Raw genomic sequence first — 22,267 nt, forward strand, 5'->3', positions numbered from 1 at the left:
TATAAATAAATAAATCCTCAGACCATGCTGAGTCAGTTCACAGGTAAAATTCACCAGGACATGAACCAGATGTGTCTCAGCAGGTTGTCTGTCAGAAGGTCGGTGGTTCAATTCCCAGCTCCTCCTGATCACCTGCTGAAGTGTCTTTGAGCAAAACGCTGAACTGATGGTCAACCAGCAGCTCTGAGTGTAAAACTCTAGAGAAATCATGAGCTCAGAGTCTGTGACTGAGACTGGACCAAGAGAAACAGAGGCAAGTGCAAATTTCATGGTTTAAGTTCTGGTCACGTCCAAACTTAGAGTCAGGCTCAGACTCAGAGTTAAAGTGTTAAAGTGTTAAACGTCAGTTGTTAAGTCTGAGATGTGGTTGGTGGATCAGGTGTTGGTACTAACGGTTGACACAGTGCATGTTGAGCGCAGCGTACGCTCTCTTTCTGGACTCGTGGATGTACATCTGCATGAACTCCCGTCCAAACATCTCTCTGTCGTCTTCGTCCTCATCAGTCCTCGGCCTTCGGCTCCCTGCATGGCAGCGTCACATCCAGAGTCAGAGGGTTGTCCCTGAAATTCACAAACCTGCACAGAAAGACAAAGGTTGCATTGACTGAAAAGTTCATTATCAAACACTGTTTCACTGTGAAGGACAAGAAACACTGCAGGATGTTTCTACTGACACGTCTCTGCGTGAGGACTGACTGACCTGAGGTTGGACATGAGGGTGGACAGACTGACCTGAGGTTGGACATGTCCTCCATCAGAGGGGGAATGTCTCTCAGTTTGTTGCAGCTGAGGACCAGAGTGTCCAGACTCGCCATCCTGCTGATGCAGTCTGGGAGTTTCTCAAGCTCGTTCCTCTGCAGCCACAGAGTGTGCAGCTTCTCCATCCTGAGGACAGACATATCTCACTGTTCATTGGCTGGTGTCTGAGGGGGCGGGGCTCTGATGATGTCACTGTCCTCCCTCACCCACCTGTCTATGTCCTCAGGTAAGTGCTGCAGTCGGTTTCCTCCCATGTCAAGCCACTCGAGCACCGGCAGTGCAACCACGCAGTCTGGCAGGCAGGTGAAGTCGTTCATGGACAGATCTAGGTGCTGCAGCTTCTTCAGGTTCCTGAACTACAGAGGACAGAACAGACCTCAGATCAGCTGGATCAGAACTCCTCTGTAGATTCAGGTCTACAGTCACTGGTCAGAAGGATGCTTTAGGTTTGGATCCACACTTGGTCTGAAAGTTGCTTTGAGTTCACACCTTTGGAAGGTACCTGTGGTATTCATTCATACCTAAAACTGGTTTAGGTTTTGGTTCATACCTGGTCTGGTAGGTGGTCCAGGTCCCGGTTCATGGCCAGTTCCAGTCTCTCCAGACTCTCGCAGCTGCTCAGCTCCTCAGGAACAAACTGGACTCTGTTGTAGCTCAGCAGCAGCTCTCTGAGCCGGGTCAGTTTACCTGAGACCAGAACCAGGACACCAGAAGACTCAACACTCTGACACCTGAACTGAAAACACCACAGGGTCTACATCCCTCAAATCTGTAGAGGAAGGTTGGGCATACTGACCGATCTGTCTGGGGATCTCTGTGACACCGTTACGGGACAGATCAAGAACCAGAAGGTTTTGGAAGCTGGAGATGAAGTGAGGGATCTTCTGCAGTCCGGTCCGGTGGATCTGCCACTCCTGAACCTGACTGAACTGGACCAGACAGCCCGGCAAAGTCTGGGAATGTTATGACAATCAGAGAATCACATCAGATCCCTGTGGTCCTGGGACCAGAACAGATAAATCCACCATCTCTACAGTCCGCTGAGGACTTTACCTCCCACTCCTCCTGTTCGATTCGGAGGACCAGTCGTCCATCTTCTGTCTGCAGCTTCTGTTTAAGTCGAGCCAGAGTCGCCCGGTCCTCCCAAACACCAAGACTCAGTCTGGACCACAAACATCAAGAGACATCACAGACAAAACTGACCTGGACTCAGTCTGAGGACCAGGACCACCAGAAACACTCAACCAGAAACTGAACCGTGAATTTGTTCTAATGCTGCAATCTGAGTCTTTAAAGACTGTGTCAGACCTCAGGTCCTGGTGTTTGTCTTGTTTACCTGCTCATCTATCAGTTACAGATCAACATGATGATCAATGTGGTGTTTGTCTCCACCTGATCAATCTCTGTTTTCTCTCTGTGTTTGGTCTCCTCCTCCTCATCCTGAGTTAAATCTCTGACTCTTTACCTGTTAAAGTCTCCACCTGCTGCTCTCTGACTGAGTCTGCAGGTGGAGGACAGAGTTTACAGCTGTTTACAGCTGTTTCCCCGAAGAACGATGATGTGAGAGCTGAGAGAGTGAAGCAGTAAACAGATAAACAACAAGCTGAAACTCAGCTGGAGCTCGACTTAATGTTTATCTGTCATTATCTTCACAAGTGAGTGTTTGTTCACAGGTGAGACACACTTCAGAGTTAAAGTCGTCACTTCATGTGCTTTCAATCAATAAAAAAAACATTTCAGATGAGTCTGACCTGCAGGTTGCCCCGCCTCTGGTCCTCCTCCTCCTTTGCTCCTCCTCCTCGCCCTTCTCCTCCTTCCACCTCCTGATCCTCGTCTCCCACAGAGCTTTGATGGAGCTGACCGAGCTGCACACAGCCACGCCCACCATGATGATGTCACAGCACACAGATGGACAGGTGAGATGACCTCTGACCTCTGAACTGCAGCCTTGTCTTCCCTCTGATCATTCTGTTATTATTATCTGTCATTAATCAATTAGTGACGTGTTAACGAGAGAAAAACATTTTTATGATTAAAATTCAGACTTTCATATTTTTTATTTTTATCGATCAAAATCTATTAATGTGACTCAAACTTTAATGAGTAAATAAATCAGTAAATCAATACATAAATCAATAAACGGAAAAAACTAAACTACACATCAACATTTTTTACAAAAAACGAGTTCCGTATTTTTAAAAAATATATAATTTGAGACCTAAATGTTTCCAGCAGTCGAGTAAAAACATTTAATATGTGATTAACATTAATGTTATGGAATTTAGTCAAATGTAAAGAACTTTAACGTTTAATTGTAAATATTTGAATGCTTCTTTTAAATGTTTTTTATTTATTTTTATGCAGCTTCAGTGAATAATATTTTATTCTCAATCAACTTCAATATATTTAATTATTTTGTACAGTGATATTTTTAAAAAATACTCATTTTAGTTTAAATAAAAAACATTAAGAGAATGACGTCAAAGTTTTGAACCTCGGAGGTGAAAAAAGGAAAAAAAAAAAGTATTTAACAGAAAAACATTAAAATAATAAACTGTCAAATATTTTATCATCAACACTGAAAATCCACCGAGTTTCTGTTTGTGACTTAAATCTCTGTTAAGTGCTGATGTTGTACTACTGTAGTCAGTACTTCAGTACTGTACTGTATACTGAAGTACTGACTACAGTAGGACACTGTAGTACTACAGTATAATGGTATTGTAGTACTGTAGTACTGCAGTATTGTAGTGCTGTACTCCTGTAGCGTGTCAGTTCTCACCTTGTAGCAGAGCAGCAGTCGTCCTCCATGCTGCTGAAATCTGACCTCTGATCAGCTGCTGGATAATTTTAGTCTCGAGGTCACATGTCTTCACTGACACAGAGTCACATGACAGAGTCTGTTAGTTCAGAAATTCATGTTCTTCTGACTCTGATCAGTTTATTAGGAACACCTCTCTGACTCTGGGTAGCTCTTCTCTTTGCTCTGATTCATTCATGCTGCCAGTCTCCAGATCTACTGGATCTACCAGCTCAAGATCTACTAGATCCAGATCTGGAGACTGTGAAAGCCACTGAAGTTCACTGAACTCATGATCCTGCTGTAACCAGCTGCTCGCCAGCTGTGGCCATAAAGAGATAGACATGGTCATTAACAACACTCACACAGCTCGATGCTGCCATCCAGTGTCCGTCCAGAGGAAAGACTCACTGCAGCAGACCAGAACCTGGTCCTTGTCAGTGTGGTCTCAGGTCTGGACATCAAACAGTTTATTCGATCAGTTCAGCATTAACAGATTTAAACCTGGAGATGAAAAAGAAACTACTCATCGTCCTCTGGTTAGTGTTTCTAAGGTTTGTGCACTTCAGCTTTATTCAAATGGTTCAGTTCACGGATTCAGACCTGAAGCCTGAAAACTACACGATCCCAAAAATACAAAACCCAACACAGAGCAGGAAAAACACCTTCAACACAGAGACAAACAGTCTTGTAACATACAACCGACACCATGAGACCTTTACCCACCAGCCACCAGGACACAGAGGAAGTCCAGGAGAAACGACTGAAAGCTCCATCTGCTTCAGGAGGAGGAGACGGGAGGTTAGTGACGGAGCAGCTGATCAGGACCAGGACCACATCAGGACCAGACCACCTCAATATCTGGGCACAGAACCAGGCTCAGACCAGAGACAGCAGCTACTAGATGTTTCCTTCAGGAGGAGGTGCAGAGCAACAGGTGCAGAGCAACAGCACCTGGATCAGCAGCTGTTCACAGTTTAGACTCTTTGTGTTTCTCTGCCCTCTGGTGGTCAGACAGGACACAGCTACATTCATCTACGACCGAGGAGCAGAGAAACATCAGGGTCACATCAGTGTCCAGATGCTGAGGTGTTCATCCAATCAGCAGCTGCTCTGGAGTCTTCACACCAACCCTGAACCTGGACCGGATCAACCTAGATCAGGATCAGGACTGACTCTCATTAACTGACTGAAGAATCTGATTCATCAGTTCAGACACAAAATGGAGGCGACGTCTTCAAACAGATTCAGGTTCAGTGACATGGTCAAAAGCTCCAGAACGGCTGCTGCTCACCTGTAATCTCCAGGTACTGAGGTGATTCAGATCTGATCAGAGAAGGGGGTCAACACTGATCTCTGCAGATACTGAGAGAGAGGAGTAACAGGTCATTGTTTGGGGGGGGTGGGGGGGGGGGCAGTCTGTGATAAATACATACAAACATATGTTGGGGGGGGGGGTCAGCAGCAGTTTGTAGGTTTTTGTAGGGGGGGGGGGTTGTAGAGGCCACGTTCAGACTCATTCAATGAACCCAGTAGGGGGGTGGTGGTGGTGGTTGTATATTTGGTCCTGATGTTGGGCTGAGGAGTAAAAACCAGTTTCTGATTTCTAATGATTTTGTTCAAACTCAACTCTGAGACAAACTGATCTAAGGTCAGTCTGATCTGATCACATGACTCCTGGAGTGTGTTTGAAACCCTGACAATGTTAAAGAACCGTTCTGCTCCTTCAGATCTGGACTTTGGCCCAGTTTGGTCAGATTCACAGGCGAAGACCTCTGATCTAGACCCAGGTCAGACAACCAGCGCTCCCACCCCAGTTTGGTCAGATTCATCCAAACATTTTCACATTTCAATCAATTTAATCACTGATCTGAGATAAATATTATGTGATCAGTTTCTGATTGATCATCAGGTCGTTTCACAGTTTCTGTCTAAAAACTCAAACTATCTGATTCATGTTTCTGTTGATTAATGAATTGATCACTGATCGATCGGTGAATCAGATCCAGATCAGACCACAGGACTCTGACCTTTGACCCTGACACAGGAAGTTCACACTGATCAGGTCTGTGAGGGTCCAGGTCCAGACCTGGACCGGACTACCACTGACCTCTGGTCTGCGGGTGACTGGTCGTCGTGGAAACAACATGATTGACAGGCTGAGCCCGCCCCCTAAGGCAACGAGGACACAACAGCGATTGAAGGCCTCCAACAGGAAGACGGGGTTGGGGTGGGAGGGGGTGAGAGTTAGTGTGGCGTCTCCATTCTCCCCGGGGCTGATGGGAAATGTTGAGTCTATTTGAGGTCCAGCACCATGCTGGCCTGGGTTCTCCAGGTACTCCCTCCACAGGTTGGAGAAGCGACACATGGTGGCTCCGTCGATGATGCGATGATCCGCTGACCAGCTGACCTTCATGATGTGAGCCGGGATCACCTGACCGCCGGCGCCAAACCGAGGCAGCACCTGAACACAGACAGGTGTCATCAACACTGACCTCTGACCTCTGACAGAGATTCTGTTTGTCACTTAAACCTCCAGCTGATTGAACTTCAGGTGAAGATGTTTATTTACCTGTTCGTCTCCCACAGCATCACACAGGTGATGTCATCAAGCAAAGAAACACATTTAAGCAAAAACAGATTCAGGTTCTGGTATTTTCTCTGAACCCACAGATCTCAGACCTGGATCAGGACCGGAGCTGGTCCTGAGCTGACCCAGGTGGACGAGGTGTAATAGGTCTGAGTGAGGACCAGTTACTGTTCACATCCTCCCACTGGCCTTGAAGGCAGCGTCACTCAGACAGAGATCTATAATAAAACATCTCCACCTCCTCCATCAGTCCTTCTGTCACTAACTGGACTGATGAAGACCATGACCGACAGAAAGCTCCAGAGGAGACACTAAAGATAGATCTGAATGATTCTCTGAGAAACTGCATCAACACGTTCACAGAGATCTTCATGTTCCGACTCTGATCATCCTGGAAAAGTTTGGAACTCACCTGGATTTTTCCCAGCGCTCCGATGGCGACCTCAGGGGGGAGAATCACCGGTTTGGCGTACGTCCCCCCGATCTGGTTTAAACCACAGAGAACATGTTTGTGTTAGACCAGGTCTGGATCAGGTTCAGACCTCAGTCCTGTTGTGTGTCTGTTGTGTGTCTGGACTCACTGATCCGATGTTGGACAGGGTGAAGGTTCCTCCAGTCAGGTCTGAGGTTCCCAGCTGACCGGTGGACCCCAGCGCCTGCAGCCGGTTCAGCTCCTGAGCGATCTCGAACACACTGAGCAGCTGCACGTTCTTCACGTTCGGAACCAGCAGACCCTGATTGGTGTCCATGGCTAAGCCGATGTTATGAGACGCCTGAGGCACGAGAGACAAGGCCGTCATCACCATGGCAACAATGGCAGCAACAACAACAGCAGCAGCAGCAGCAGAGCTGAAGGCAGCGTCTGTCTTTACCTTGTAGGTGATGTTCTGGCAGCCTTCGTCCACCGAAGCGTTCAGGATGGGGAAGTGGAGGAGGCCGAGGGAGGCAGCCTGAGCCAATGAGAGCACAGTATTAATGTCACATTTAACCAATCAGCATCAGTGTCTTCACCACCTGTACCTCAGCTCCTACCTTGATGAAGAAGGGCATGTAGCTCAGTTTGACACCGCGACCTTCAGCCACAGACCTGAGTTCAGCTCTCAGAGCCACCAGGCGGCTCAGGTCGACTTCGTCACAGTAACCAAAGTGAGGGATCTTCAGCGCCGCCGACATCGTCTTCACCATCGCTTTATGGAAACCTGCAGACAGGTGATCAGCAGGAGAACACCTGGTTTACACCTGAGCTCAATCTGACAGGATTATGAACATCAACTCGTCTTCCTCTAGAACAGTAATGGTTCTCAGCAAACCTTTCAGCGGCTCGGTGACGTCCTTCCCGGTGAAGACGGGTTTGGGTGTGGTGGGTGGAGGTTTGGTCACTGCCGGAGTGCTCATGGGCCTGGTGGCAGCGGGAGCCTGGGGCCAGAGCCGGACCCGGAGTCTGGATCTCCTGGAACGGGGTTGGAGGCAAGATGGCTCCCGTCTGCTTCGCCAGGAAGTTCAGGATGTCCTCCTTCAGGATCCGTCCATCTTTACCGGTCCCCACCACCTCACTGAGCTTTATCTAAAGAGAAAAACCAGTCAGACTAGTAACTGGTTATACTGGGAACAGACTAGGGAACAGACTTACGTTGTTCTCCATGGCGAGGCGTCTCACGGCGGGCGTGGCCTGGGTCTTGTGACCTTTGATCTCCTGGTGGGTATGTTCTTCTCGAGCCATCGCCGGTGTCTCGACCACGTCCTCCTCCTGGATCACCTCTGAACAATAGCAGTCAGGTTTTAGTCTGGTTCAAACTACAACTACAGGAAACAGAGTAGATCTGGTTCCAGATGTCATGTCTCACCTGAGCCGGACTCGGTTTCAATGTCCACCAGCGGTTTTCCCACCAAGGCGGTGGCGTCCACGTCATAGTAGAGTTTCCTGATGACTCCATCGTAGCGGCTGGTGATGGTGACCGACGCCTTGTCGCTCTGAACCTCACAGATGCTGTCGAACTGAGAAACTTTGTCGCCCTCCTTCACGTACCTGAAACACAACATCGAATTCATGCAGACCAGGACGTGGTCTGGTCTCTGATCAGTTTCTTCTGGACTGCAGCAGTACCAGGTTTTCATGGTTTGATCAAATATCAGTTTTTCAAAGTTCACGTGTCAGTCACAGAGGAAGAATTCACTTGCTTTACTTCAAAAAAGATACTAACACTACTCTGTAGAGTAATCTATTACAAGTTAGAGTCCTGCTTTCTGATTCTGATTTATGTTTTCATTAATCTGCTGATCAGTTTCTTCATTGATCCACTGATCAACAGGAAGTCCTGGAGGAAGGACGATGGATTCACAAGTCAGATTCTCTGTTCGGTTGGTGGATAACCATGAATGTTCACACCATGAGAAAAGGAGAAACCACGATCCTGGTCTGTGGTGGTCTCTGATAACCATTACAGTCCTGCACAGTTCTAGTAGTTTCTATAGATTTTTGTGAGTTTCAGTCGTTTTTTTAAGTCTAAGTGTTGATATAGTCTCAATGTGGTCTCTGTGTTATGTGGTCTCATGTGGTCTTTTGTGGTGTCAGTACGTACCACTCCTTCACCGTCACCTCCATGATCCCCTCTCCGATGTCTGACAGTTTGAACTGGACGATGGGTCCTCGACTCACTGCGGGGCAAAACGCATCAGTGACATCATCAACATCATCTACGACATCACCATCATGTTCTCTGGTGGATCGGGACTGTGGATCAGGACTGTGGCTGATTCTCAGACCTTAAAAACCTTAAAACCTGCTGATCCGGATTCTCTGGATCTGACAAACTGCTGAGTCATCAAACAAAAACCTGAACCAGGAGACGCCTGTGATCCGGCAGGCAGCCTCTTCCTGACTCTCACCTGTCAGGAAGTGGTCAGGTGTTGGATCAGACAAAGAGTCTGTTGTAGAGGATCCAGCACCTGTCAACTTCCTGAATTCCTGAAATTCGTGAATCTAGACCAACCAGATCTGAACTCAGGTGTTTCAGAGTCTGAGTGTTAAACCACTTAAAACACACAAGAAAAAACCTGCAGGATGATTAAAGGTCACCAGGTTTCAGGTCTCTGCAGGACTCAGGTCTCTGCTGGTCTGGACTCACCGGCAGCAGTGTGCAGCGTCCTGCTGCTGAGCATCTGGAGGTTCCTGTCACATGTGAAAGGGGGCGTGTGCAGAGTCCGCTCAGGTCTGAAGTTCTGCAGCCGGAAACATCTGCAGCGGTACTGCTGACTCAGCTGACAGGAAGAGATCAGACACACATCACCTGGACAGGTAAACCACAGACCCTGACCTCATCCTGACCCAAACAGACAACAGCTGCTTCACAGCCAGGTCTACTGCTGATCTGGATCTGGTCTCTACTGAACCTCAGTTAGCCTGTCAGCTGTTAGCTCTCTGCAGCTGCTTCACCGGCAGGAAGCTAACTGAAGCCAACCGAAGCTAACTGCTAGCCGGTGTGTTAGCATGCGGCTACAGTTTGTTTTTAATTCAACCAGTTAGCATTAGCATCAGAGTTAGCACGGCGGCAGCAGCTACCAGGCTAAGCTAAGGAGCTGACCGGGTGACGGAGTGATGACATGACATTAGCATTAGCTCCGTGTTAGCATCAGACTCGTTCCACCACGTAAACATTTAAAGGTTCAGACATGTGAACGTGTCGCCGGGTTATTTCCTCACCAGCCTTCTGAGCGCACTGAACGAGCCTCTGGTCACCGCCGCCATCTTTCCTCTCCGCTACACGTCACAGCCGCACGCCCCTCTCAGCAGCCAATCAGCACTCAGTCTTCTTCTTCTTCTGGATCTCAGCAGAGATGACGTGACGCTGCCGTCCGGCGGTCAGCGGAGGAACTACAGGAAGTTTAACCTCTTCAGTTTTTACATTTATTTCAGTTTATTTTTACTTTGTTTACGTCATACAACAAACATGTCTGATTTTACAGAAAGAAATCATATTAATTTATTTTAAATCAGAGACTAAAAGAGTTTCATCCTGACACTTTACAGCAAAATAAAGAAAAATCTTTATCTGATGTTAAACTTCTACTACTACTACTTACACTACTACTACTACTGCTAATAATAATAATAATACTTCAGTAATATCACACATTGAAATTACTCTATTACTTTTATTTTTATTATTTAAAGTTAGTAGTTAAAGTGAGTAGATATTGTAAATGAGCCTCAGCTGCTTAATGTTCAAATTAAAACGGTTTTATTTTCTGTTTATTTAAAATAAATCTTCATATTTTTACATCTTTAGGTTTCTCTGTGTGTTTCAGACACTGAGCAGCAGGTGGAGCCAGATCTCAGTGAAGCCTCTGTGAACCTCCCTGTGTGGAGCCTCTGGGTTTGTTGACTCTGGGTCAACTCTCAGTGAGGAGGACAAAGTCTGATCTGGATCACACAGTCCTCAGGCTCTCTGGTCTCCAACAAACACAACTAAACTAAAAACATTCAACAGATTCAGAGAAGATGAAACGAGTCGACATGTGGAGAGAAACAAACTCAGAGTAAAGTCCGACTCTGAGTCTCCTCTGATGTTCTGACTCTGTTTGACTGTGACACTGAAGGAAAGTGAGAACAGGAGGATTCTGAATGAAGCTCTGCAGCCTCTGTTTCCTCTGAGCTTTTATTCTGAAAGCATGTCTCTGTCACTGATCAGTTTCCATGGCGACCACAAACGCCAACGCTCTGTCCTCCACGCCGATCATCTTGTGATTAAACACCAGCAGCCACGGATCAGAGCAGAGACTGGAAGTGGAATATGATTGGTCGGTTCAGGGACAGGAAGTGGAAATGACTGGTCAGCCGAGGTCATTTCCACCCGCTGCTGAAGAGAGCTGCAGGTCTGAAGGAGGAGAGGAACATCCTGGACTCGTCTGACCTCTGACCGCCGAGGCTTTTATTTTGAAAATCCTCCATCACACTGACTTTTATTGTTAAGGTTCTGTCAGTGATGAGAATCACAGTCCTCAGCTCTTCTCTCAGACAGGAAATGTCAGCAGCAGATTAAAATGACAAGTCGCAGCAGAACCGTCCGTCCTCTGTTACACAACAGCAGAGGTCAGAGGTCACGGAGGCCCAGCGGGACAGCGAACGCCTCACGACTGAAAAACACCAGATGGAGCAGAAAGAAACACATTCATCAACGTTTTCACTGTTTCAGCTGAAACTGCAGCGACAGTGACACTGAGTGGGGTCTCCTGGGCACAGCAGCAGGGGCCGCAGGGGTCAGGGGTCAGAGGTCGGGGGGTGTGGGGGTCGGTACAGTGTGCTGTAGTTTAATATCTGTACAGTGTCAGTGAAGGTCAACAGGAAGCTTCAGACACGAGTCAGCAAAACATAACACACACACACACACACACACACACACACACCACACAGACACACACACACACACAGACACACACACACACACACAGACACACACATACGCTCAGCTCCCTGTTGTTTTGTTCAGCAGTGGTGGTCACGGTGGTGGGATTGGTCTAATTCCTGGCTCAGTGTCAGTCCGAGCCGAACAGATGAATTAAACGTCCCGGAGCTTTTTTGTCCTGGACAGTCGACACAAAGCTCATTGGCTCGTTCAGCCCGTCGTCATGGAAACGGGAAGGTTGGAGACGAGAGGTGTGAACGTTTCCAGTTTCACAGAGTCTCTGTCTCAGTCTGAATAAATTCAGGTTATTTACTGAGCAGAAACATTAAAAACACAAGGATCAATCATCAGTTTGACTTTTTTAAAACATAAAAACATCATCAGATTAATGTCATTTATTCAGTTTATTTACTGAATCATCAGGATTTATTCTGCTGCAGGTTTAGGACTCTGTACAGTGTATATGTGTTGTATAGATGTTGTATAATCACTTCTTACTTTATTTAATTTAATGTTATAATTGTCACTTTTCTTTAAAAGCCTCTGATAATAGTTTTCATTCTGTTGGTGTGTCACATTCATCTCTGTGTTTGACACAAGTTGAATAAAGTTTTATCTATTTACAATAATATGAGGTTGGAATGGAAATCTGCTTTTCTTCTACTAATTCTGATGATCCCAGGAGTCCCCCACACCGCCCACCCCCCGGGCCTGAGGCCATAGAAACCTGATGAGACCAGAGGAAAACAGCCTCAGTGTTGTAATCTGTAAGTGTGTGTGTGTGTGTGTGTGTGTGTGTGTGTGGATGGTGGATGGGTGGGGGGGGTTCAGTCTTTTATACCGACAGGAAATGAGATGAAAATAAAGTTTCTGTGGATTCACAGAGATTTGATTTAAGGTGGAAGTTTCTGTTGAGAAACAAAGCGTCTGTGCATTCACAGAGTTTTCAGGTTGGATAGTCTGAGCAGTGGCGTGGGCGTCTCCATGGCGACAGCTGAGACGTTTTGAAGACTTCCAGTAAAAACACAGAGAGTGAAAGAAAAAGAGGAACGCTGCTGATTCACAGAAAATTCCCAGAAAATTCCCAGGACATCAGATCATGTTCCAGGCTCAGAGGTGAAGAAATAAATATGTTTAATAAAAGCACAGGGTGATAAACTGTACATATATACACACAGAACAGGAAGCAGTACCACACTGAACCTTCACCTCCTCTGACAGGTCAAAGGTCAAAGGTCAGAGGTCACAGGAAGCTGAAGCAAAGCTTTAACTCAGAGCAATGTCTCAGTTTCAGAGTGAATCTTCAGGTTAAAGGGACAGTTCACAAAGTTACTGATTGTGTTTCCAGCTCCTGACTCTGACCCAAGGTCTTCATCAGGTCTTATCGTTGTCTGTGTGACAGACAGTCACACTCACCAATCACAAGAGGCCTGAGTCAAAGCAACTGTGGAAACGCCCACTAACAAAAACAAAATGGCCGCCACCTCAGAGGAGACGGGTCGACAACTCGCTGCGTTCAGAGACAGAAAAGCTGCTGCAGGCGTCTGTAGGTCTCTGTAACATCACAGATGGACAGACAGAGACCACAGACTGAAAGTCAGAACTAATGATCTGCTGATAGAGACAGAGCTGCTCTTTTCCTCTGTTTACTGCTGTACAGACCACATGTTTTATATGTACAGTGTCTGCTGAAAACATCACAAATCAGATCAATTAGATATTTTCCCAAAATCGTTCAGCCCTGGTGGAGTCTTATTTAGGTGGTGATGGAGAGTTATAAAATTTGTGTCAGGAACAGAGTCCATGTTGGATCTTCCCTGGAATCTAGAGTGCAGGAAGGAACATAGTCGACTCACATCTGTGCAGGTTCATCCAGGTCATGGTTGTCTTCAGTGCTGGACTCGAAGGCAACTGGACTTCTGTCAGGATCTTTGAGGACACCCACATTTTGAGCAGAGAAGACAGATGGAGGGTAAAGGAGGACATCTGTGTCCAACTGAAACTGAGGACCACCTCCACGGTGACACCATAGGTCAAATACCTGAGACCCCCCCCCATCAGATTTTAAACTGATGAAGCCTTTCAGAGGTGAAACGTCTTCAATGAACCTAAAGTCCAGTTTCCTTTGACTCCAGCACTCAGTATCAGTCATATGATGGAAGCAGGAACCACAGACTGCAGAGTCCCAGCTGCACGTTGGCGGCCGTATCTCTTCATGTCAGAGTTGTAGCAAGATGTTGAACTGCAGAAGCCACATGTAGGAGCCTGTTAGCCTGTTAGCTTCAGGCTGAGGACGGAGCAGACTGAGGCAGCTGATAAAAACCTTTCTTCCTGGACCTCCTGAGGTAGTCAAGGAGCACGGCGATAGCTGCCAGCCCAGCGGTGACGCAGACGGCTGGGATGATGATGATGCTGAGACTGGGAGGAAGGCTGCTGCTTCTCTCTGTGAGGAAGAAGAGGAAGATTTAAAATTCAAACACAGAACGAGACCAAACGACTGAGTCTGAATCGGTCTGAACCAGACTGACTGACCTCTGACGCTGATGCTGAAGACCTTGACCTGGTATCCAAGGTCATTGGTCACGTTGACCTGGTACAGCCCGGAGTCTCTGGCCGTGACGTTGACCAAGAGGAAGGTGCCATTGAGGGAGTAAATCTCCGTCCCATTGGTCAGTTTCTTCAGGGTCATGGCGGACGGAGGGAAGCTGATGGTCTGACAGCAGACAGTCACGTTTTGTCCCACTTGGACCACCGTAGACGGCAGGACCAGGACTGTGGTGTTTCTCGGAGGAGCTGGACCAGAAGAGACCAGATCAGATCAGAGTTAGAGTTTGGGTCAGAGGTCACATGATCTGGACTGAAACTATCATTTTAATTATTGATTAATCTGCTGAGTGAAAACAGTTTCTCAGTGACGCCTTCAGAAAAGAAAAGCAGCCGATCATCTGAAACCAGAGAAATTATCTCTGATGAAAATATCTAATTTCCTGTGAATCAGAATGAAGTCTGAGCCTGGTGGATCCTCACAGAGACATGTAGGGAGGTTAATGTGCTGTCTGATTCAAACACTCAGAGGTCAAACGGAAACTAATAAGCCGATAATTCTGACACAACAGATAAGAGCTGATACAGTGTGGAGTTGGCAGAGATCCAGCACTAACCTGTGGTCACTGACTAACAACTGGAGGGAAGTGACTGGTGAAGAGGTTTTCAATCATGATAATGTCAAAGGTTTAAGGAAGTCCTGTTCAGAGTTACTGTGGACGCCACAGTGTTGGTTATTCTAATCCTAAAGGAGGCGACCATCAGGTGAACCTGTTGACCTCCTGTCAGACCTTTAACCAACACATCAGCTCCTGATACTGGACCCACTCTGTCATGTGACTGAGTATTACTGCTTTACTTCTGCTTTGAATAAACTCTGACATCTTCTCAGTTTTTTATTCTAAGGAACATGTCTCTGACATCTCTCCACCTTTAAAATTCTCAATATAAACCATGATTCATTACAAAGCTGCAACCAGGTCTCTTTCATATAAAAACTATGTGACTGTGCAGCTCCTTCCTCTCAGGTGAGGACACACCTGGAGCTGTTGAGCCATCTTCAGACTGAGGTCTGGTTCTGTGGAGGAGGCTGAGAGCTGGAAATGTCCAACACATTACTGAGCAGAGGAGTCAGAGTTTATTTCTGTCCACAGCTGCTCTCAGCATCATGTGAAGGAGTGAGAGGTTGAGTGTTCAGATAACGGCCGTCACAACACAGAGAAACAAATCAAACAAAAAGCAGAAGGAGAAACTGGAGCTGAGGAAGAGAAAGACTGAAAAGATCTGGGAATCCCAGGTTCAGAGTTTCTCATCAGGACCCGACAGTTTGAATCTGGAGACTCAGTCCTGAGTCCACAACAACTGGTTCAGCTGTGTAGAGACAAACACCTGTCTTGTGGTGAAGTTAAACCACCGGTTGACTACATGAGTGTTGGAGTTTCCTCATCAGAAGACGTTCACAGGCAGCGTTAACGACTCAGCATCTTTGACTTTTCAGACTCGTTAACGAGTTTTCTTTTGATTTTTCAAAAAGCACCTAGAAACAAATCTACTGACGTTTTGGACAAATCTCAGCTGCTTTTCATAGATTCCTCTCTTTTCTCTGGATCATGCTTCATAGTTGCAAGTGTAACGAAACTAAAAGTTTTTGTGTTGAGAAAAAAAACAATGAAACTATAAATGTTCCTGAAAATAAGCAGAAATAAAACCTGATGTGACTCGTTTCGTAATAATGTTGTTTTCTGGTTTAAAGAAGTAAAATGACTAAAATTAACATTTTATCATGTGACTTAAAACACGTTGAGCTGCAGGTTTGTTCTGACAGGGTGAGTATAAATAAAGTCTCTGAGTCCTGACCTCTGACCCTGATGGAGCTGGACACCTGCTGGGATCCGTACTGGTTGGAGGCTTCACACTGGTAGTGGGCGGAGTCTTCCAGCAGGGCAGAGGAGAGGTTGAAGGAGAGTGAGGAGGAGGAGGCAGGGTCACTCCGCTGAAGCTCCGCCCCCTCCCTCCTCAGGACCAGTGTGGGGGGCGGAGCTCCCTCTGAGCTGCAGGTAACCGTCACCTGCTGACCCTCCACCACCTCCTCACCTGGACTCAGGGAGATGGAGGTGTTCCTCGGAGCATCTGGAACACAAACAGACGAGGACTGAGACTATAAACAGAAACTGAAGCTGAACTCCGGCTATCACTCCTCATAACCCTGCAGATGTGAGAGGTACATTAAAAACTAAAGAGTTTCCAGTTCTTAGAGTCAAAAAAACATGGATTTAGTTTGTTAACTCAAAACCAGGAGGCAGCTTTGTCCACATCCTCTGTTGTTTAACTCGTAAAGAAGAGTATCGTCTGCATAGAGATGCACTCTGATTTTAGTCTAATGTGTTGGAAGGTCATTACAAACATATACAGAAAGTTGAAGGTCCAGCTCCTCTTCCCTGTGGTCTGCTGTAACATGGGACAAGGCTTCTTCTCTTAAAATGATTCAAACTATTTAATTGTAACAGATTCTTTAAAACTAAACTAAACTAAACTAAACTGCACATTTGAGTTGTTAAATAAAAACTATATCACAGGGTAAGGTCAACACTTCCTGCAGCTGTTTCACAGAAACAGTCTAAAGACTTCAGGACTTCAGCTTTTATTTCCTCAGAGACTCACAGTGGACCTGCAGAGGGACGCTGGTCCTCCTGGACCTCCACACGTCTCCGTCCTCTGTCAACAGCTCCGCTCTGCAGGTCAGGACATGGTCCTCCTCAACCCGGAGCTGAAGGACAGACGAGACGTTCTGTAAAGAACTGGAGAACCCGAAGGACTCCGACATCAGCGTCGTGTTCCCTGACAGCCACTGGATCCTCAGCTGATTGGTTGAAAAGACGTTAACGACATCACAGTGAAGGATCGCCTCCTGACCCAGCAGGATGGGACCAGGATCCCTCAAAACCAGATCAGACGGAAACGCTGGATAGAATAAAAACACAGATTCACAACATCCAGATTATTAAAGGCCAAACCACTGTTTTAATGTTTGATTAGATCCTTCATCAGGTTTTAAATTCAGAGATCTCAGAAGTTAAAGATGGAAAGTTAAGAAACATTCAACAACACAAATAAATCAATCAGCTGGATCTGATTCTCTGACGAAACTGAAGTGCAGAAATTTAAGTTCATGTGAAACTGATTCAGACTCTGAGTCAGTTTGTTCAGAGCTGAGAACACGACTCAGACCTTCAGAGTAAAACTTAAATCATTCTAATTGTTCCTGAGACATGAATAAATTCTTCTGAACAGCTGCAGAACGTCTGTGGAAACTTCTGTGACAGAGTCAGAACAAAACTCTCTGATCATAGTTTCATTTCTGTTGCAGAAGGAACGTCACAGTTGAGCTGCTGGAGAATCTCAGAAACACTGACACTGTGAATTATGTAACTTTCAGTAAGAACAGGAGAAATGTAGGATCAGGACCTTCAGACTGATCCAGGGTCAGAGTGTGGACCTTGTCAGCAGTCTGATGATAAACACTGAGCTTATTACTTATTATCACAGACTCCTTTCCTCCTGTTTCTGTCTCTGAGCCGAGGGAGGATTTACTGCTGCAGTTAAAAGGGTCAGAGGGACGGGGGGGTGAGGGACGGGGGAGTATTTGGCTTCTCTTCCTTTACTCTGTCACTTTGTCGGAGCGCTGGAGTCGGTCCTCCTCAGCTCATAAACACGGGTCTGAGGGAGGAAACGTTCCCGCTCTCTGAAACAACACTGTGATCTTTGACCTCTGTGTCCAAACAAACAGCAGCTGAGTCCAGGACCGAGCAGAGTTTATTTGTCGACAAAGAAACCTGAGAACAGTTCACAGCGCATACATGATACACCTGAAGAGCTCTGAACTGTACTGGCTCATGTGCCTCTTTTTATACAGTTTTGGCTGTGACTCTCCATGCCTCTCTGGTCAGTTTATTGGTCTGTCAAACTTACACCATTAAAACATTGGTTCGTTTAACTGTCCATCCTTGGACACCTTATTAAAATACACTATTAACTTATCACCAAGGCCACTGTCTTCTGGAAAGCCCCTGTGCTTTTCTCCAGCTTACAGGGTCATGCCAGAGCAGGCTCTGTCCTCCTCTGGCCTTTTCTCTCTCTGCTTCACCACCACCATCATGTTCTGGCCTGTTCTGATTGTATTTTTTTTAAAACTAAGTCACCTTTTATTTTTACAACATTATTTCTTAACTCTTCCTTGTTTCTTTTTTTAAAAAATTGTGTCTTTTTCACACGCTGATCGATGATTAAAGGAATTTTAAACCTTAAAAAACATTTTCAATGACAGTTAAAGGCAAAGTTACAAACTCCTTAAAATTGTTTTAAGGAGTTGATTCAGGGTTTTTTCAAATTAAAAGACCAAAAACTAAATGATTGGTCTCAGGTGTGTCAGGTCTCAGGTGTGTCAGACTCACAGTAGATGTGGACCTGGATGGTCCTGGTCCTGATGACGGAGTCGCACTCGGCCTCACAGCTGTACCCTCCCTGATCCTGGAGGTCCAGGTCCTGCAGGTGGAGCAGGTTCAGTCCGTCCTGCTGCCGGGTCCTCTGGAGGACAGTCTGGCTCTGGTTCTGGTCTGTCCTCCACCAGGTGAGGGTGGGGGGGTGGAGACATCCGGTGGCTCTGCAGGTCAGGACCAGGCCTGAACCCCGCTCTGCTGCGGAGACCTGAGGACTCACCTCCACCTGCAGAGGGTGAGCTGAGGGAGAAAACAACCGCCGACCTGAATCAGTCTGATCAATACTCTGATCAATGTTATTGATCAGGATTTTAAATAAAGTCTCTGAGTCCTGACCTCTGACCCTGACGGAGCTGGACACCTGCTGGGATCCGTACTGGTTGGAGGCTTCACACTGGTAGTGGGCGGAGTCTTCCAGCAGGGCAGAGGAGAGGTTGAAGGAGAGCGAGGAGGAGGAGGTGGGGTCACTCCTCTGAAGCTCCACCCCCTCCCTCCTCAGGACCAGTGTGGGGGGCGGAGCTCCCTCTGAGCTGCAGGTAACCGTCACCTGCTGACCCTCCACCACCTCCTCACCTGGACTCAGGGAGATGGAGGTGTTGGTGGGTGGAGCTGTGGGACAGGTGGGACAGGTGATAGAGACAGACAGGTGAGACAGGTGAGACAAACAGAGATTGTGAATGAAACAGGAGCTTCACTCTGACCGTGAACCGTGACGTCCACCGTCGCCGTCATGTTTCCTTCGCTGTTTCTGGCCTCGCACTCGTAGTGTCCAGACTCAGACAGACTCACCGCTGTGAAGACCAGCTCATGGCCTTGCCCCCATGGCAGAGACCGACCGTCCCCCATCCTGAAGATCCAGGTGACGGTCGGCTCAGGGTTTCCCTCCACAGAACAGGTGAGGGTGAGTGGAGAGCCGGCCATCACCAGGACCGGGTCTGAGATCCACGTCACAACAGGAGCATCTGCAGAGGAGACCAGATCCTCAGAGTCTGAACCAGATCCACAGAGTCTGAACCAGACACCTTGTAACAGTTTAAATCAGTTCACTTTTAGACCCTTGATCAGTTTGAGATTAATTCAGTAACCAGGGCAACTGACTGACGTTGTCTCCATGGAAACTGCATCCTGTTTTGATCTTAAACCAGATAAAGCTGGAAAACAAACAGAATCAGGTTCAGTCTGACCTCAGTTAGCCTGGACCCAGACCTAGACTAGAGGACTCAGATTGAAGGACCCAGACTCAGACTAGAGGACTTAGACCCAGACTAGAGGATTTAGACTAGAGGACTCAGACTAGAGGACTCAGACCCAGACTAGAGGACTTAGACTTGAGGACTCAGACTTACAGAACACGTTCAGGGAGCTGGTGGTCTCTCTGGTCCGGTTCTCAGCTGGCAGGTTCGGCAGGTCTAGCGCGGCCCTGCAGGTGATGTTGGCTCCTGAGTCCTGGATCTGAGGCGTGAACCTGTACTCAGACCGGACGGAGCTGGATCCAGGATCTCCGACAGTGCTCTCCAGGACTCGGTCTCCTCTGAACCAGGTGAGGTTGAGCAGCTCAGTGGGGTAAAGATCAGACACCTGACAGGTGAGGGTGGACTCCGCCCCTGGTCTCAGGTGGTCCTGGCCTCGGATCACAGGGGCTGATGGGAAGGCTGGACCCAGAGGACAGACAGAGACCAGTCAGTTTACAATGACATCATCGGCTCTGTCTCCACAGGAAGTTTAAATAAAGTTTTGTCATTAAAAATAAAATTTATAAAAACATAACAACGTCAAGTAACTACTGACGACTGAACAGACGTTTTCCTGCTTGTTGTTGTTGTTAGCTTAGCTTAGCTTAGCTTACTTTTGGTTAGCTTAGCTTATCTTAGCTTAGTTTACTTTGTTTTGTTAGCTTAGCTTAGCTTCATTCATTCATTTTCCCCTGATAGAAATGTTATTTTTCTCTCAGCGTCAGTTAATCCTGTGCAGTTGAACCTGTATGAGCTCTGTTGTTCATGTTTCAGTCAGAGTCTCGTTAATCAGCTGATGAGTATCGTCCAATCAGGTTCTTGCAGATGTGACCACCTGACCGTGCTGCAGTGAACTCACAGTAAACGTGGACGTTGATCCTGGTCTGTTTCCTGTCTCCTCCACAGATAACTTTACACAGCAGAGCTCCTTCATGCGCCATCATCACAGGGTCAAAGGTCACGGTGGAGCGGGTCTCGGCGGTGCTGACGGAGGCCGTCAGAGGCCGGTCCCCCAGCAGAGACCAGGAGAAGCTCGGGGTCAGGGGACAGTCCTGAACAGAGCAGACCAGCTGCTGACGCTCCCCCAGTCTGAACAGGGGCTGTCTGGGAACCACATTGACACGCAGACCCTGAACACACCACAGTGACATCAGCAGCACAGCTGAGGAGACAAACAACAACAACTGAGAGTCTGATAAACAAACTGTGACATTCACTCTGTTCAGCTCTGGTCCAGTTTCTTGTCTCAGACTCTCAGCAGGAATCACAAGTTTTATTTTGAAAGGATCAATCAGAATGATCAGGTTATTGATCTCTGATCCACGATGTTGATCAGGACTTTACAGTTGATGACCTGACTGTAGCAGCAGGTCTGACCTGGACCTGGTCTTTTATTTTCTGATTCAGTTTCAGTTTAACTAAGTGTTCTCTTACTGACTCTGGAGCTTTCAGTCACTTCAGACTGTCTCATGTCCTCAGTCCAGAGTCCAGAGGAGTCACTGAGACCTGATCCTGGTCTGAACCAGCCCCAGATAGAATGAAGGAGTCCTGCTGACCTCAGATCAACTCTGTATAAATGTGAATCTGATGAATAAGATAAGATAAGATAATCCTTTATTAGTCCCACAGTGGGGAAATTTACAGCCTCTCCAGACTCCAGAATCTGGACTCTGGTCTGATCTGGGTTGTTTGGAGTCCAGGTGTAAGACCAGTGTGTGACTGGGTGAATGTGATGAATGTGTGAAGCTGTGATTGGTCAGTGTGAGCAGAGGAAGATTCACCATTTATCACAAAAAACAAACTGAAAAACAAAGTTTCTCAACCTCTGGGTCGTGACCCTTCTCCAGGTCACCTGATGTTTAACAACTGATCAATTTATAATCAATACATGGACATGAGAAAGATCAGAAAATAAAAACCCTCAGTTTAATGAAAGATTTCAAATGTGGATCGGAATTCTCCTCCGTCTGTTTACTCCCTGCATCATCATCATCATCATCATCAATTATTGTTTATTAGTTGTTTACCTCAAACTGAGACATGACGACATGAATTCAACATTCATGTCTCCAGAGTAAAACAGGAGAAAACAGAAACAGTGACTGATGAACTGATCTTACCTGTGAAGAGCAGAGTGAAGCTCCTGTAGACAGACATACTGGGTGAACGAGTGAATGGATGAACAGATGAATGGATGAGTGAGGAGCAGCGTCTCCTTTGTGTCGATGTTTCAGTCGACACACTGAAGCCGTCTGTAAATCCTCCAGAGAAACAAACGCCCCCTGAAGCTCCCCCTCGTCCCCCTCCTCCCCCTGCCTGTCTTTGTCTGTGGTGGTGCGTTCACAGACCACAGCGCCCTCTGCAGGACACACACCACACTACAACCCTGTAAAACACTAAAACACTTCCTTTATTTTAAACCTGTTTGTTTTCAGCCACATTCA

General features: G+C 46.9%; 3 protein-coding genes and 1 long non-coding RNA gene across 5 annotated transcripts; 1 reads left to right on the forward strand and 3 right to left on the reverse strand.

Moving 5' to 3' along the window:
- Window positions 1-388: 388 nt before the first annotated feature.
- Window positions 389-5,558, reverse strand: lrrc39 (leucine rich repeat containing 39). Its single transcript, XM_018662616.2, is given in 9 exon segments — window positions 389-506; window positions 508-576; window positions 733-885; window positions 970-1,115; window positions 1,310-1,446; window positions 1,556-1,712; window positions 1,813-1,921; window positions 2,511-2,740; window positions 3,542-5,558. Coding segments are annotated over 8 exon segments (1,026 nt in total). The 5' UTR covers window positions 2,648-2,740; window positions 3,542-5,558.
- A 145-nt stretch (window positions 5,559-5,703) lies between these two features.
- dbt (dihydrolipoamide branched chain transacylase E2) lies at window positions 5,704-9,960 on the reverse strand. Its single transcript, XM_018662572.2, is given in 13 exon segments — window positions 5,704-5,881; window positions 5,883-6,023; window positions 6,562-6,633; window positions 6,731-6,922; window positions 7,022-7,099; window positions 7,182-7,348; window positions 7,460-7,556; window positions 7,558-7,713; window positions 7,780-7,907; window positions 7,994-8,175; window positions 8,729-8,804; window positions 9,275-9,407; window positions 9,850-9,960. Coding segments are annotated over 13 exon segments (1,494 nt in total). The 5' UTR covers window positions 9,895-9,960; the 3' UTR covers window positions 5,704-5,854.
- Window positions 9,337-13,009, forward strand: LOC127142251 (uncharacterized). The gene is made up of 2 exons (XR_007812735.1): window positions 9,337-9,444; window positions 10,455-13,009. It is a non-coding gene; the product is annotated as an uncharacterized LOC127142251 (long non-coding RNA).
- Window positions 12,669-22,101, reverse strand: vcam1b (vascular cell adhesion molecule 1b). Of its 2 annotated transcripts, XM_051069523.1 has the most exons (11): window positions 21,944-22,085; window positions 21,258-21,407; window positions 20,683-20,985; window positions 19,938-20,243; window positions 19,293-19,553; window positions 18,928-19,200; window positions 18,547-18,831; window positions 16,757-17,056; window positions 15,953-16,225; window positions 14,084-14,344; window positions 12,669-13,994 (listed from the first exon to the last, which is right to left on the reverse strand). In XM_051069523.1, exons 1-11 carry the CDS (start codon window positions 21,978-21,980, stop codon window positions 13,834-13,836), a joined length of 2,610 nt encoding a protein of 869 aa, XP_050925480.1. In that variant the 5' UTR covers window positions 21,981-22,085; the 3' UTR covers window positions 12,669-13,833. The 2 variants fall into 2 exon arrangements, with proteins under 2 accessions (XP_050925480.1, XP_018518077.1); XM_018662561.2 differs by lacking the exon at window positions 21,258-21,407 and having other exon boundaries at window positions 21,944-22,101.
- Between the last annotated feature and the right edge of the window lie 166 nt (window positions 22,102-22,267).

The sequence above is a fragment of the Lates calcarifer genome, unplaced genomic scaffold (assembly GCF_001640805.2).
Source record: "Lates calcarifer isolate ASB-BC8 unplaced genomic scaffold, TLL_Latcal_v3 scaffold_36_77, whole genome shotgun sequence".
NCBI lineage: Eukaryota > Metazoa > Chordata > Actinopteri > Centropomidae > Lates > Lates calcarifer.